At 40.8% G+C, this 14951-nt stretch overlaps 1 protein-coding gene across 2 annotated transcripts in view; it reads right to left on the bottom strand.

Annotated features, from left to right (window-relative positions):
- The window catches only part of LOC128832912 (macrophage mannose receptor 1-like), a 53224-nt gene extending 38986 nt beyond the window's left edge, over positions 1-14238 (bottom strand). Inside the window, exons 1-9 of one of the 2 annotated variants that reach the window (XM_054020617.1) lie at positions 14193-14238; positions 13851-14046; positions 7470-7871; positions 6425-6598; positions 4382-4546; positions 3745-3858; positions 2034-2180; positions 725-907; positions 91-248 (exon numbers count right to left, since the gene is read on the bottom strand). In XM_054020617.1, coding sequence (XP_053876592.1) covers positions 91-248; positions 725-907; positions 2034-2180; positions 3745-3858; positions 4382-4546; positions 6425-6598; positions 7470-7871; positions 13851-13911 — 1404 coding nt within the window. In that variant the 5' untranslated portion in view covers positions 13912-14046; positions 14193-14238. Of the gene's footprint in view, positions 1-90; positions 249-724; positions 908-2033; positions 2181-3744; positions 3859-4381; positions 4547-6424; positions 6599-7469; positions 7872-13850; positions 14087-14192 lie in introns of those variants that run through there. The other variant, XM_054020618.1, reaches the window with a different exon arrangement.
- Positions 14239-14951: the final 713 nt, after the last annotated feature.

The following is a 14951-nucleotide window of genomic DNA, read 5'->3' as shown; positions in this document are numbered from 1 at the left end:
AACAAGTTCTCCAGTTTTTGGACATCTAATTGAAAATAAAAAACAAAGAAAATATTATGTTAATGCATAGATATAATTGCATTATTTTACCTGTCCTTTCATAACAACACAATCTTCTTGTCTGCTTTTTGTAGTGGTTGGTTCTCCATGGAGCCACTTTATGTATATCACAGGCATCTTATCACTCCATTCAAAATACATTTGAATCCTGAGGTCATTCAAACCAATCCACAGCTCATCAGTTGGCTCTAAGAACATACATTCGGCTATGTTTTTATCTACATTGTAATAATCTTCAGGAGCAGGATTTTACGACGATGAACTGAAATTGTTACGTTGCATAACAAAGCCATTCCAGATAAATTGACAATGATGTCTACTTAATGTCTATTTCGTGTTCCCTCCTTTATTCAAGAAGAGATAGGAAATACCACCAGGAAAGCAAAACATTCTACTTAGCAGCAGTATCGGCTGCTCCTTTTGTGACCACTGCAGTTACCCAATGCTGCAGTAACTGGTGCTGTGATTTCCTTCAAAAGGTATGTTGTAAATTAACAGTGATGATAAGTTAGTATCAGTCATCTGGTATCGTTTATGTATATTTATGTGTGTGCTTACCTGTAAATATCCATATAAATTAAATATAAACCATTAAAAAGCTACAAAATTTCTAATTTTTAAAATTATCCACATGTGCACATTACTGCCCAGTGGAAATACTCACTGTACCCAAGCTGAGACACTATAAAGCTGTGCTCTTCAATGTTGTGGATACTGGCCAGATCACCATCCTCCTTTCGACAGGAAGCCAAGGCTTCTTTCCACACTTTGGGCTCCCTGTGAATCATGTAACAGTGACCTGTGTATGGCAACCAGCCCTCTGGGCATTCACTAGCTGCAGAGAACTCTAAAATAAATAAAAATATTTCAGAACAATTCAAGTTAGAGCCTGGAATAAGTGTGGTTAAATTTGAAATTAATTATGCAATTAATTAAAAATAAAAGCAGAGTTAAGATACTGGAAGTATTTTTTTTCTCATTCTGCATATAAATATCTAAGGCTATTAGAGCTATCTGCTATGACACACAGAATTTGGGGTAGAAAATATAAACACATTCAACCAAGACAGAAAAAAATGGGATCAATGCCAACTGGACTTCACAGTTTGAAAACATCAACATTGCAAAATGTGCAAATTTGGACAAAATGATGTTTTATAATTCCAGATGTAATATTTTCACATAATGCATTGCATCTAATTATGTTTTGTATATTATCGCAACAGTAGCAATTACCTCTCTGCATATGTTTACTTTCTACATCACAGGGTCTCATTAAATAGTTTGTCAGAGACAGGATAGCTGCCTTTCTTTTCTCAGAAAAGTGGTGCTGCAGTAAACCTTTCCCTTTGCCAATTACAGGTTCTAATACCTAGGGACCAATTCCATTTGACTTTATCAGGAGGTGATATGAGCCCATACTGCAGTCTTTATAGGGCTTCCAGTGATCACGCTGCTGCTTGCTAAGGCTCAGATCCAGTGACCTCTCAAGTCAAGGGGAGTCATTCTTGGAAGTTCAGAACACATTCTAGCAGGTGCTAAATATCCTGAACTCCTATTGGCTTTATGTGGGGAAGCACAATCCATTTTACTTCTTTGTGAAGTTAAATTATGTCAGGATGTCCATGGCTTGGATGGTCATCTCTGTTTTTATAAATAAAAAAAAAAGATTGTTTAAACTTAGGTGTGGTTTGAGTTCTAGAAAAGTTGCCAAAGATTAGACATCCTACTTTAGATAAATTAAATAATGGTATTCTTCCTAGTGTCTCTAAAACAGGGAAATGGGTAGAATGGTTTGTTCTGTGCAACCAGCAAAACAGAACATATGCGATTTTTAAAAAGAATTACTCTTGGATGAAGCAAGTTTGTCATTTCATATAAATAAAAATGTATTTCTGTTGCACATCTCTGCAGACCAAATCCATACAATTTAAATAAAAAGCTTTTACTGTAATTTTTATTGACAGACCTACCTGAGGGAAGAGAGAAAGAATCCAAAGTGGAGTTTTCCCTTTTACAAATATAGCCAACTTTCTGATCACATTCACGGTTTTCCCATTTAGCACCTTTTCTAGGATTTAGTACTACACAGATTTTCTCAGGTTCCAGAGAAGGATTTCCTTCAAAAAATGAATTCAAAGCCAGTGAAATTCCTCATAGGCAGTGCAAATCCTCATGTTTGTTTTGTATCTTTTCCCATATAGATTATGGAGTCAGCATTTCATTGGTATTATTATTTTTATACTGTAGCTAATGAAATGTGTTCAAAAATAGCTCTTTATTTGACAATGTCCCCTTAAACACTTATGATAAAATATGAATTACATAACATCTGATGTAATATTCAACTGGGGTCAGGTCATACTGATATGACTGCTTAATAGTGAACTTAATGAGATAAATTCTGCCCTCATTTACTCTCATGAAATCTGAGGACACAATTTGGCCCAATATTTTTGTGCCCTGCATATTCTCCTATTGATTCTTGTGCATAATTCCAGCTCATGCTAGGAATTATATACATGTGTATTGAATGAAGAATGTACCCCAGTGTTTGAATAATCAGACACTAACAATAAAGAGAAATTGTATGCATTTAGGGGAAACATTCATATTTCTTTTATAAATTCTATTTATCTTTTAGAAAGTAAAAGAAGATAAGTGGAAAATCATAGTTGCTAAAATTATTGGACACAAGAGAATTTTATTACTGACCTATATGACCCATTGTCAAGGGAATGCAGAACCAACCTGGGTGAAGGCTGTAGGAGGCCAAGGCACAATGCTCCCCTACCTCTTGAATCAATGGGGTGAAGCAGGAAGTTTGATGGGATCAGCAGGGAATAGACAAACCCTGGAGTCGTGGGGAAGATAGAGGCAGGCCTGACTAGTCTGGAGCTGTCTCCCAACCATGGTGTCAGGAAAGGTAGGTAGCCATATACCCCAACACCAAAGGAACTTTAAGATTTGGTGAGGGTGAAAAGAAAATCAAATATATTTGCTCAGGAAGCAAATAAAATAAATTGAATAAATTTGGGGTTTGTGAGGCAGCTGAGATCATAACAGGAATTTTGAATTTGAGCCACCTCATTGTTACTATGATGACAGTAGAGATTACTTCAGGGCTAGAATGTAAATGCACAGGGACTCACATGGTTAAAGACTCTTTAGGATATAAAACGAGAAGAAAGTCCCAAAAATAAGGAGGAGAAACTCTGAAAAAGACTAAACTTTTCACTGCCACCGAGAACTGACACTTTGAGATGTTCTCAGATGAAGATGGTGAAGTTTAAGGAGCACAAAGAGAATGTTAGATGTCTTAACTGACTCAACATTACCTCTAAATACATGCCTTATGCAACCCAGCTGTTACCCAGACAGAAGCTATGTAGGATTTTATTGCATTTTAGTTGTGATATACGATTTTCTCTTACTTTTCTAATGAACTTGGTTTCCTTAAGATGATGATTTCTGTTTTTTTTTTAGTTTCAGATTACATATTAAAAGCATAACTCCACTGTCAGATCTTTAAAGTGGAGCTCAGCTCCAATGATGATCTATTCATAAGGCTTCCATTACAAATGCTATATTTATTTGTGGGATAGTACAAAATTGTAACTGAGATCCATTCAACAGTCTAGCTGCAGATTTTCATCCTTAAACCATTCTAAAAATTACCCCTACCTAGATCCCAGTTTAAATATCTGAAAGGACTGCCACCACTCCATTGCCATCCATAGTTGAAATTCAGACTGTTAAGTCCAATCCACAGAGCAGATCTCATCCTGTCAATCAAATCTAAAGAACCCAAAGAAATTAAAATACATCATCATACATTTGTTGTAAAATACTTTACAGGCACAACATTTTGAAGAAGCTAATAGTTGTCATCTTAGGGGTTTCCAAAAATGTTTGCAATAAGCTTTGGCAATGAAAGGCATTAAGTGCTGCAAATAATATTTTTATTACTAAATTCATTCTAAGTTTTGATGCAAAATCATTCAAAGCCTTTATTCAAACAGAGCCTATATTTATGTGCACAATATTTATGAGAGCTGCTGACAGGATTAATCCAGTCAGGTGCTTTATATGAAAGGAAATTCCCAGAATGCTGTATTGGAATTTCTACATGAGGAACAGCTGAATTTCCAGTACTTCAAAAACATCACTTTCCATGGTTAGGTTTTTTTCCTATGAGTTAGCACATATTGCTAATATTCAAAATCTCATTAATTACAATAGATGATTAAACCACTGAAAAGTTAGTGATCCAACATAGAAAAATAACTCGTTTTCACTCCGAATTGCTTTCATAATTCACCTCTCAGATACATTTGCTCGTGTATCTCTGTGATACTTAATAATTCTGCATTTTGTTGCTGGCAGCTTTTCCGTGCTTGGTGCCATGTTAGAGCTGATTGGAAGTTTATCTGGTAGTGGGTGCCTGTCAAAGGGTCTGTAGTCCAAAATCTGTGCGTTTCATTATCTGCATGAGAGAAGTGGGATGCAATGTTGACATTTATTCTGACTAATGCATATGAAATGTATGATAAAATTTAACTGTGAGCATACTTGTAAAGTCGCACTGTTCCAACCGAGAAAACAGAATCCTTTCTTTAAAAGCGGGAGTCTGTTATTTTGCTCCATGGATGAAATCCTGACCACACTGAAGTCAATGGGATGAGCCACTGATTTCAATGGGGCCAAGATTTCACCTGATATATTCAATTTCATAGCTCAAATGTGACAATCTTCCAAAGAAATAAATACAATGGGGCAAATCCCGCTCCTTCCTCCATGGCACTACACAGCCCCAGTCATAATAGATTTAACATGGTTCCACAACAAGGAGTAGAGAATAGGTGAGAATTTGGGGTTCCTGCCCAGAGTATCTACAGTCTCATACATGACAAAGCACAACTCTTGGGTGGCTTCCTGTGCATTCCAATGCTGCCATATTTGGGAGGTGGGGTTAGGCAGGTCAAGAAAGGATTAGAGTTGACTCAACAGCCATTGCACCCTCAGGAAGGAGTTATTTGTTTCTAGTTTTATGGCCATATTCAGCACTATGATGTTCATTGGCTGGTTAAGGCAGATTCACAGGTGCTTTGCATCACAGGAGTGGCACAAAACAGTCAGAGGAAACAGGTGAATCTGGTCTTTGACTTTCTCTCTCATTCTGAAAAAGCAAGGAAATTAAAAGCAAATGATGACATTGACACAATATTAAGGCTGAGATTGCATTTGTATTATCTTCTGTAAATTCAGGGTTCAGCTTCCTAGTGTGACCTTCTCTCTAACCTCATGTGTGTATCCATTTCAATAGGGTCACGGAGTCATAGAGTTTAAGGTCAGAAGGGACAACTAGATCATCTAGTCTGACCTCCTGTAAATTACAGGCCACCAACACCACCCAGCACCCGAACACTAAGCACAACAACTGAAATCAAATCAAAGTATTACAACCCACAGGAGACTAGACTACTATGTGCTACAGGCAGAGAATACGACGGACCGAGTTGCACCAGTGCTGGAGGCCTGTACCCATATGCTGCAAAGCAAGGTGAAAAAAAAACAAGGGCACTGCCAATCTGACGTGGGGAAAATTCCTTCCTGACCCTACATATGGCTATCAACTGAGTATGCGGCTTTCCAGGAAGATTGTAATGGCCTGATTCTACAACACTTCCTCATGCTGGGTCAGGTTCTGTGGCCCATTCCATTCCCTTTCACCACACAGGAGACTGCTGACATCTCCCAAGGGGGTATACATATAGCATAGCAAGCTCCTATGTCTAGGGTACCCAGATAGCAAGTGTGAAAAATCAGGACAGAGGACGGGGAGAAATAGGCACCAATATAAGACAAAGCCCTGAATATCAGGACTGTCCCTATAAAATCGGGACATCTGGTCACCCTACCTGCAACTGCAACATAGGGGGCCTGCCAAAGATGGAGAGGCAATATGCTGCTGCTATCCATAGCTGACAGTAAGGGAAGTAGCCCCTGAGGTAACTGATAGTGGCTGCCTGATTCACTGGTGGTTTTATGCTGACCACAGTAGAATTTAGAGTTGCCTAGAGATACTGCTCAAAACTCTGCAGTTGATAACAGTCCCCAATTAGGCAGAGTTCTTTTTCTATAATTATAGATGCACACAGGTAACATTTTATATGGCTGGCACTAGATTTCACATTATTGCCCTGTAAGAAATGTTATAGGGTGGAGGTAGAGGATGATGCAAAATAAATCAGTTCAAGTTTTTGCCTTGTGAACATGACACTGTCAGTGACATTTCAGCAGTGTTGTTCTGTTTCCTAAATATTGTGCTATTATATACTCTAAATCAACATTCAGAACTTACATTTTAATGGGCAAAATCCGTACAATTGGTCTGTGTCAAAGTCTGCTGTTGTTCCACACCAGAGCCAGCCATCTGACCTGGCAGCATCTGTACACTCGGCATACCATTTGCCACTCAGCTTGAAAGGGAATACACAGGGTGCCCCATTGGCATTTCCTAGCAATGTAAACAAATCTGGGGATACAAAATGATAGAAGTCAGTATAGAAATAGTAATAAAAATAAGGAAGCTTGAGGTGCCCAACTCTCTAATCTTCTGTATCACATGTGGGAGGGCCACTGCATGCATGATCACTGATGGCCGACTGTTGCTCTCAGAGCAGTATAAGACAGCCAAGGAAACACTATGTGACTTACACATTTGTTCAGTGTTAGCTGTGGCAGCTGGAAATTGAACTTTCAGAACTCACGCTTATGAGCTGGTGGAAGCACCTAGTTATTTTCACTAAATTCATTTTAAGATACATTTCTTTGAATGGAAAAAAAGTGTTCCTCATATAGCTTCATTTTTAATAATTGTATATTTTAAGTAAATATCTTTTCAGTTCACTCTTAAAAGGACTTTTCATCTTCTAAAGTTACTTACAGCATTTGGAGGAACTGTACACAGAATTGATTTTCTTTTCTGATATTTATGGGCCATCAAAGTTGAAATGTGAAGTAAGCAGAGATAAATTTGTGCCTCTCATCCAGTAACTACAATGTACTTTACTAGCACATATACTGCAGCGGACTAGACTAACACAGTTACATTTAATAATATTAAATAATGTAAATCCATTTTTGTTTTACAAATAAGACAACAAATGTTACAGTTTTTTCCTTCCCTGGTGCTGAATAAATCATATCATGGTATGATTCATGTGTAAAGTGAAGAGTGTGTTTGCAGGGTTGGGATGTAGAAGCCGGGTCATGCTCTGCCATAGTCTCATCGGAGAACTGAGCATGGCTGATTATACAATCAGATGAATATACATCAAATTACTCTAACACATACATAAATAAATTAGTTCAGAACAATAAAAAGATTAATTTTCAGACTGTACCTTCATAGCCCCGAGAGCACAAATCATCTGTGGTTCCATAGACCTTCCACTTACTCCTCACACCTGATTCCTTCTGCAGTATAACATTTCCTTTTTCTCTGCTGCCACAGTTAAAAAACAAATCTTCTCCTTGGATTGCAAGAAGGGTTTCATTTCTGCATTCCCAGTGTTGGAGTTCACTTGTCTTGTTACAAGGATACAGAGTGATCATCACCTGGTCTTTCTTTGAAGGCACTCCCAAGCATAGCCTCAATGCTACACTCATAAGCTGGTGATCAGAAACCCACCTGAATTTTTGTGACTCAGTGTCCTGGTTGCAAGTGGCAGTTGTGATGGAGTTAGAACTCTGAGCTTGAACACAGCGGTTGAGGTCTTTATTATATATTAAAAATATTTCTTTATCTGCAAGACAAAATGAGACTAATTAATGTGTTTGGGTTGGACAGAGGTTGAGAGGAAAACAATAAGCCGATGTGAGGTGTTGTTTTATTGAATCAAGAATGGGCCTTTTACTCATGGCATGTGATTGTGGGTTCAAGTCCCACTTTCAGGAGCCTAGTAAGTAGGAAGGGAAAAAAATCAGGTGTGACTTGTGCATACACAACACAAAGAGACAATCAAGCAAAGAAAAAAATGTAACAATTTATATTATACCACATTTTAGCAAAGCAATAATTATAATGGAACTTTCTTTTTTCCTTTAACTTTGTCCCGAAAACACACTTCTTCCAAGAAGTTTTTTCTGGTTGCACTAAATGCTCCAATAACAACTATGTGGGTGAAAGAAGCTTTTCTGGATGCACTAAATGCCTCAATAATAACTATGTGGGTGAAACCATACAATCACTACTCTCTTGAATGAACTCACACAAGAAAATGATAAAAGATAAAGATACCCTATCATCTGTGGGTGAACACTTTTCACAAAATGATCATGCTATATCTTACCTATCAGGCCTCATCCTCAAAGGAAACCTGCACAACTCTTTCAAAAAAAGAGTCTGGGAGCTTAAATTCATAACTCTGCTAGACACTAAAAATCATAGACTGAACAGAGACACTGGATTTATGGCTTATTACAAAAATCTGTAACCCACTAACCCTCTGTTTTTGTCCCATGATTGCAGAGATGTTAACGGGTCACTCTGCCTTGAATGGTCCCTTACAATATGTGCTAGCTACTTATGCTAAACAATCTGTTCCACCTTGCATTTTGCTGTGACACTGGGAGCACCTTTCCCAGACCTGAGGAAGAGCTCTGTATGGCTTGAAAGCTTGTCTCTCTCACTAACAGAAGTGGGTCCAATAAAAGATGTTACCTCATCCAGCTTGTCTTGCTAATATCCTGGGACTGACATGGTTACAACTACACTGCATACAAAAATAATAGCTTGTTATCCAATGTCCTTTCATTAGTGCAGTTACAGTAAGAGTCTAATATAACTTATACAATCAGATGATAGGCTAATTCCAACTACAACACTGAAACACAGAATGTGAAAGCATGGTTAAGCAACATTACAATTAACATAAATAGGGAAGGCTAGAACTGGCATTTCCTCTATAGAAGTAGCTATGTTCCAGCTCCCTAAGCCGTCTAGCTCTGGGGCTTACTCAAGTGTTGAAGGACTCGTGTGTAGCATTTTATACAAATTATTTTATGAGCTAATTTTTATATTTGTAAATAATTTGCATATAACCATAAATCTCATCTTATGGTCAACACACTCTGCTCCAAGCTATGGCAGGAATAGGACACAGGGGCAGGATATAGTGTTAGATAGGAGACTGGGGTACCTGGGTGTTCTTTGGGTGTAAACAGAGTGCTGTTGGGTGACAGCTGGGTGTTGGGGTTTTGGGGTGAGTGTGTGCTACCTGGGAGGGTAGCTAAGGTGTTACTGGAGGGCTATGGTTGCTCGGTGGGGGGAATTCTTGCTGGAGGAGCCTGGGAACAGTTCTGAGCCACCTCACATGTTGCCACCACCTGCTCCTGCTGGCTGTTCCTTCCCTTCCCAGCTCCAACAGGGGGAATTCATTAACAGAAGAGGCAGAGAGGCTGCTTGGCCTGGCAGAGCGGGTGCCACAGGAGCCCCTGTGTGACAAGGCATATTACCCAGAGCCCAGCTGAGGAGGATCCATCTGAACTCTGAGAATGAGTGACAAGGCTGCCAAGAGCCTGAGCATCAGCTGAGGAAGCCTTTTTCTCGTTTATTTGTTGTCATTGTGTATTCCTGTGTGGTCAGTACCAGGGGCCTCTTACTTTATTCTTCTCAGTGGAGGCTAAGAGGTCAAATTGTTTTTAAATGGCTAAAACAAAACAAAAAATTAATGATGGGGGGATTGAGGGGGTCAATTGCCTCAATCACCTGTATAGATGTTAACTGTGTCTTGTTACATTAACTTTTCTAAATCAAATGAATATACTGAATATACCTTTATGGAATTTTAAAATAAAAATAACCTCTTTTAGATGTATAATTGGCTTTGGCCCCTTTCAGCCCTACCTCTGATGAATGATTTTAAACAAGTCTATTGCCCACAATTCCATGTGATGGTGTTCCAAGAAGAAGGAGTGCTAGCCAGAGACAGGCTCCACCTAACGAAGAGAGGGAAGAGCATCTTCGCAAGCAGGCTGGCTAACCTAGGGAGGGGAGCTTTAAACTAGGTTCACCGGGAAAAGGAGACCAAAGCCCTGAGGGAAGTGGGATACTGGGAGGAAGCACGAGCAGGAGAGCATAAGGGGGGAGGACTCCTGCCTCATACTGAGAAAGCAGGACGATCAGTGAGTTATCTTAAAGTGCCTATACACAAATGCAAGAAGCCTGGAAAACAAGCAGGGAGAATTGGAAGTCCTGGCACAGTCAAGGAATTATGATGTGATTGGAATAACAGAGACTTGGTGGGATAACTCACATGACTGGAGTACTGTCATGGATGGATATAAACTGTTCAGGAAGGACAGGCAGGGCAGAAAAGGTAGGGGAGTTGCACTGTATGCAGGGCCGGCTCCAGGCACCCGCTTACCAAGTAGGTGCTTGGGGTGGCCGCTCCGGAGGGGCGGCACGTCCAGGTATTCAGCGGCAATTCGACGGACAGTCCCTCACTCCTGCTCGGAGCGAAGGACGCCGAATTGGCACCGCAGATCGCAATTGCGGCTTTTTTTTTGTTTTGTTTGGCTGCTTGGGGCGGCCAAAACCCTGGAGCCGGCGCTGACTGTATGCAAGAGAGCAGTACGACTGCTCAGAGCTCCGGTATGAAACTGCAGAAAAACCTGAGAGTCTCTGGATTAAGTTTAAAGTGTGAGCAACAAGGGTGATGTCGTGGTGGGAGTCTGCTGTAGACCACCAGACCAGGGGAATGAGGTGGACAAGGCTTTCTTCTGGCAACTAACAGAAGTTACTAGATCACAGGCCCTGGTTCTCATGGGAGACTTCAATCACCCTGATATCTGCTGGGAGAGCAATACAGCGGTGCACAGACAATCCAGGAAGTTTTTGGAAAGTGTAGGAGACAATTTCCTGGTGCAAGTGCTGGAGGAACCAACTAGGGGCAGAGCTCTTCTTGACCTGCTGCTCACTAACAGGGAAGAATTAGTAGGGGAAGCAAAAGTGAATGGGAACCTGGGAGGCAGTAACCATGAGATGGTCGAGTTCAGGATCCTGACACAAGGAAGAAAGGAGAGCAGCAGAATACAGACCCTGGACTACAGAAAAGCAGACTTTGACCTAAGGGAACTGATGGGCAGGATCCCCTGGGAGATTAACATGAGGGGAAAAGAGTCCAGGAGAGCTGGCTGTATTTTAAAGAATCCTTATTGAGGTGCAGGAACAAACCATCCCGATGAATAGAAAGAATAGTAAATATGGCAGGCGACCAGCTTGGCTTAACAGTGAAATCCTTGCTGATCTTAAACACAAAAAAGAAGCTTATAGGAAGTGGAAGATTGGACAAATAACCAGAGAGGAGTATAAAAATATTGCTCAGGCATGCAGGAGTGAAATCAGGAAGGCCAAATCATACTTGGAGTTGCAGCTATCAAGAGATGTTAAGAGTAACAAGAAGGGTTTCTTCAGGTATGTTAGCAACAAGAAGAAAGTCAAGGAAAGTGTGGACCCCTTACTGAATGAGGGAGGCAACCTAGTGACCGAGAATGTGGAAAAAGCTAATGTACTCAACGCTTTTTTTGCCTCTGTCTTCATGAACAAGGTCAGCTCCCAGACTGCTGCACTGGGCAGCACAGGATGGGGAGGAGGTGAGCAGCCCTCTGTGGAGAAAGAAGTGGTTCAGGACTATTTAGAAAAGCTGGATGAGCACAAGTCCATGGGGCCGGATGTGCTGTATCGAAGGGTGCTAAAGGAGTCGGTGGATGTGATTGCAGAGCCATCGGCCATTGTCTTTGAAAACTCATGGCGATCGGGGGAGGTCCTGGCTGACTGGAAAAAAGCTAATGTAGTGCCCATCTTTAAAAAAGGGAAGGAGGAGGATCTGGGGAACCACAGGCCAGTCAGCCTGACCTCAGTCCCTGGAAAAATCATAGAGCAGGTCCTCAAGGAATCAATTCTGAAGCACTTAAAGGAGAGGAAAGTGATCAGGAACAGTCAGCACGGATTCGTCAAGGGCAAGTCAAGCCTGACTAACCTAATTGCCTTCTATGATGAGATTATTGGGTCTGTGGATGAGGGGAAAGCAGTGGACATGTTATTCCTTGACTTTAGCAAAGCTTTTGATACAGTCTCCCACAGTATTCTTGCTGTGGATAGAAAGCTGGCTAGATCATTGGGCTTAACGGGTAGTGATCAATGGCTCCATGTCTAGTTGGCAGCCAGTATCAAGCAGATTGGCCAAGGGTTGGCCCTGGGGCCAGTTTTGTTCAATATCTTCATTGATGATCTGGAGGATGATGTGGACTGCACTCTCAGCAAGTTTGCAGATGACACTAAACTGGGAGGCGTGGTAGATACACTGGATGGTAGGGATCGGATACAGAGAGACCTAGACAAATTAGAGGATTGAGCCAAAAGAAATCTGATGAGATTCAACAAGGACAAGTGCAAAGTTTTGCACTTAGGATGGAAGTATCCCATGCACTTCTACAGACTAGGGACCGAATGGCTAGGCAGCAGTTCTGCAGAAAAGGACCTAGGGGTCACAGTGGATGAGAAGCTGGATATGAGTCAACAGTGCGCCCTTGTTTCCAAGAAGGCTAACGACATTTTGGGCTGTATAAGTAGGGGCATTGCCAGCAGATCGAAGGGACGTGATCATTCTCCTCTATTCAACATTGGTGAGGCCTCATCTGGAGTACTGTGTCTAGTTTTGGGCCCCACACTACAAGAAGGATGTGGGAAAATTGGAAAGAGTCCAGCGGAGGGTAACAAAAATGATTAGGGGTCTGGAGCACATGACTTATGAGGAGAGGCTGAGGGAACTGGGATTGTTTAGTTTGCAGAGGAAAAGAATGAGGGGGGATGTGATAGCTGCTTTCAACTACCTAAAAGGGGGTTCCAAAGAGGATGGATCTAGACTGTTCTCAGTGGTAGCAGATGACAGAACAAGGAGCAATGGTCTCAAGTTGCAGTGGGGGAGGTTTAGGTTGGATATTAGGAAAAAGTTTTTCACTAGGAGGGTGGTGAAGCACTGGAATGGATTACCTAGGGAGGTGGTGGAATCTCCTTCCTTAGATTTTTTTAAGGTCAGGCTTGACAAAGCCCTGTCTGGGATGATTTAGTTGGGGATTGGTCCGGCTTTGAGCAGGGGGTTGGACTAGATGACCTCCTGAGGTGCCTTCCAATCCTGATATTCTATGAATGCAGGGCCAATCATGATTTGGCCCAAAAGTTGTTATTCAGAGTTAAATATGCACATCCAACCTTAACTCTGCCCTGTGCCAATGCCCACAACCAGTTTCTGCCTATATCTTTGCTACATTCTTACACACAAGCTTATATATTTCTAACAGCCATATACCCCCACTTTAACATCCAATTATTTATTTGCAAGTCACATCTTTTCTTTTACAAGCTCATCTAAAGTGGAAGAAGGTACACATCCAATACATTTTATTCTTTTATATAGATCTATATTGCTGATTAAATCAGATCCTACAGAAATCAAGATTGTACCTGAGTATGTCTGCCTCTGCTGTTACTTCTGCTCCCCTGCTAGGCCCGGACCTGGCTGCTTCCGTAAATATTTACCTTCTTCTGAGAAGGATCCAACACATCTGGATAAGCCTCTCTAGCCCATTTCTTTAAATCACTCAGATTAGGATTAATAATAAATGCAAAATAAACAGACTGAACCAGAGTTTCAAAGGAAAAGCATAAGAAGGAGAAGCACTTTCATATCCACTCTGATACTGGAGACAAAACAATGACTTACCCAGTAGCTGCAAAGCACTGTGAATGAGAGAGATAAAAACCAGCAACATGGAGAGAGTCATCACAAATGTTTAACTCCTTTCCACCAAGAGATGCGTTGCAATTTGTTGCTGTCAATAAAATCCTTCTCAAACAAGCTAGATGGCAGGTCTTCCTCAGTTTCAAAAGGCTGACAGATCAGGGGAAAGCTCTGGGCTCTAAATAAGGAAATATCCTGTCACATGTGGCTTTTAAAAATAACTCAAATTCACAGTGTAAACTTCGCTCCTAAGAACAAAGTTTCCTTCCATAGAAATGCAGGCGGTAAAGTAGTGACAGATCAATACTGTTTTTCTGGACTTACGTTAGTTTCACAGATGAATCAATTGTTGGACTGTCAGGTCAATCAACTCTCTAGTGAAGGTATCAGGGAGCAAACAGAATAAAAGAGCAAAGCTGTTCCCTTTCCTTCAAAAATGAACTTTAACTCTCAAAAACATACTTAGAAAGCCAGCAGTGGAGCAGAGAACAGAAAACAGGCCTTCTGACTCCCAGGCCTTGTCGTTACTTTAAAAATATATCTATTTTATCTCAAGGAAACTAATGTACACGAGCTATCCTGAGATTAAAAAAAAAACACAGTGAAGACGAGGCACTTTAGTTGTATCATGAAATAAACTAGGCCGTGTCAGCACGATACATCTGCCTGGGGTTGACCTTGCATAGTTTACCTCACAGCAAAACAAATATGCCTATTCTTCCCTGTGTTTTTACCTCAGGATAGCTCGTGTACATTAGTTTCCTTGAGTTAAAAAATACACCTTTTTTTAGCAGAGAAGGCAAGTTGTCAGGGCTGTGCCATCATGTACCCTATCCCCTGGACCAAGCTGCCATTGAAGCATTAGGAATTTAAAATATTGTAGACCAAAATCCTGAATGTCAAAACATTTGGAAATAGCTAAGGCTCTAACACTAACATTACAGCTGGCCTTTATCTTAGTTTATTCTCCATTTGCCAGAGAAAGCCTCCTTCTGAAAAAGAGACTAAGGCTTCTAGGTACTTTTGAAAGTTTCACCCCACATGCTGTCCTACGTCACCACAAACTCCACAAAGCTGACTTTC

The sequence above is a fragment of the Malaclemys terrapin genome, chromosome 2 (genome assembly GCF_027887155.1).
Source record: "Malaclemys terrapin pileata isolate rMalTer1 chromosome 2, rMalTer1.hap1, whole genome shotgun sequence".
Taxonomy (NCBI): Eukaryota; Metazoa; Chordata; order Testudines; family Emydidae; genus Malaclemys; species Malaclemys terrapin.
Note: the sequence above shows the minus strand (reverse complement) of the source record. Positions and strands in the feature narration are given on the sequence as shown.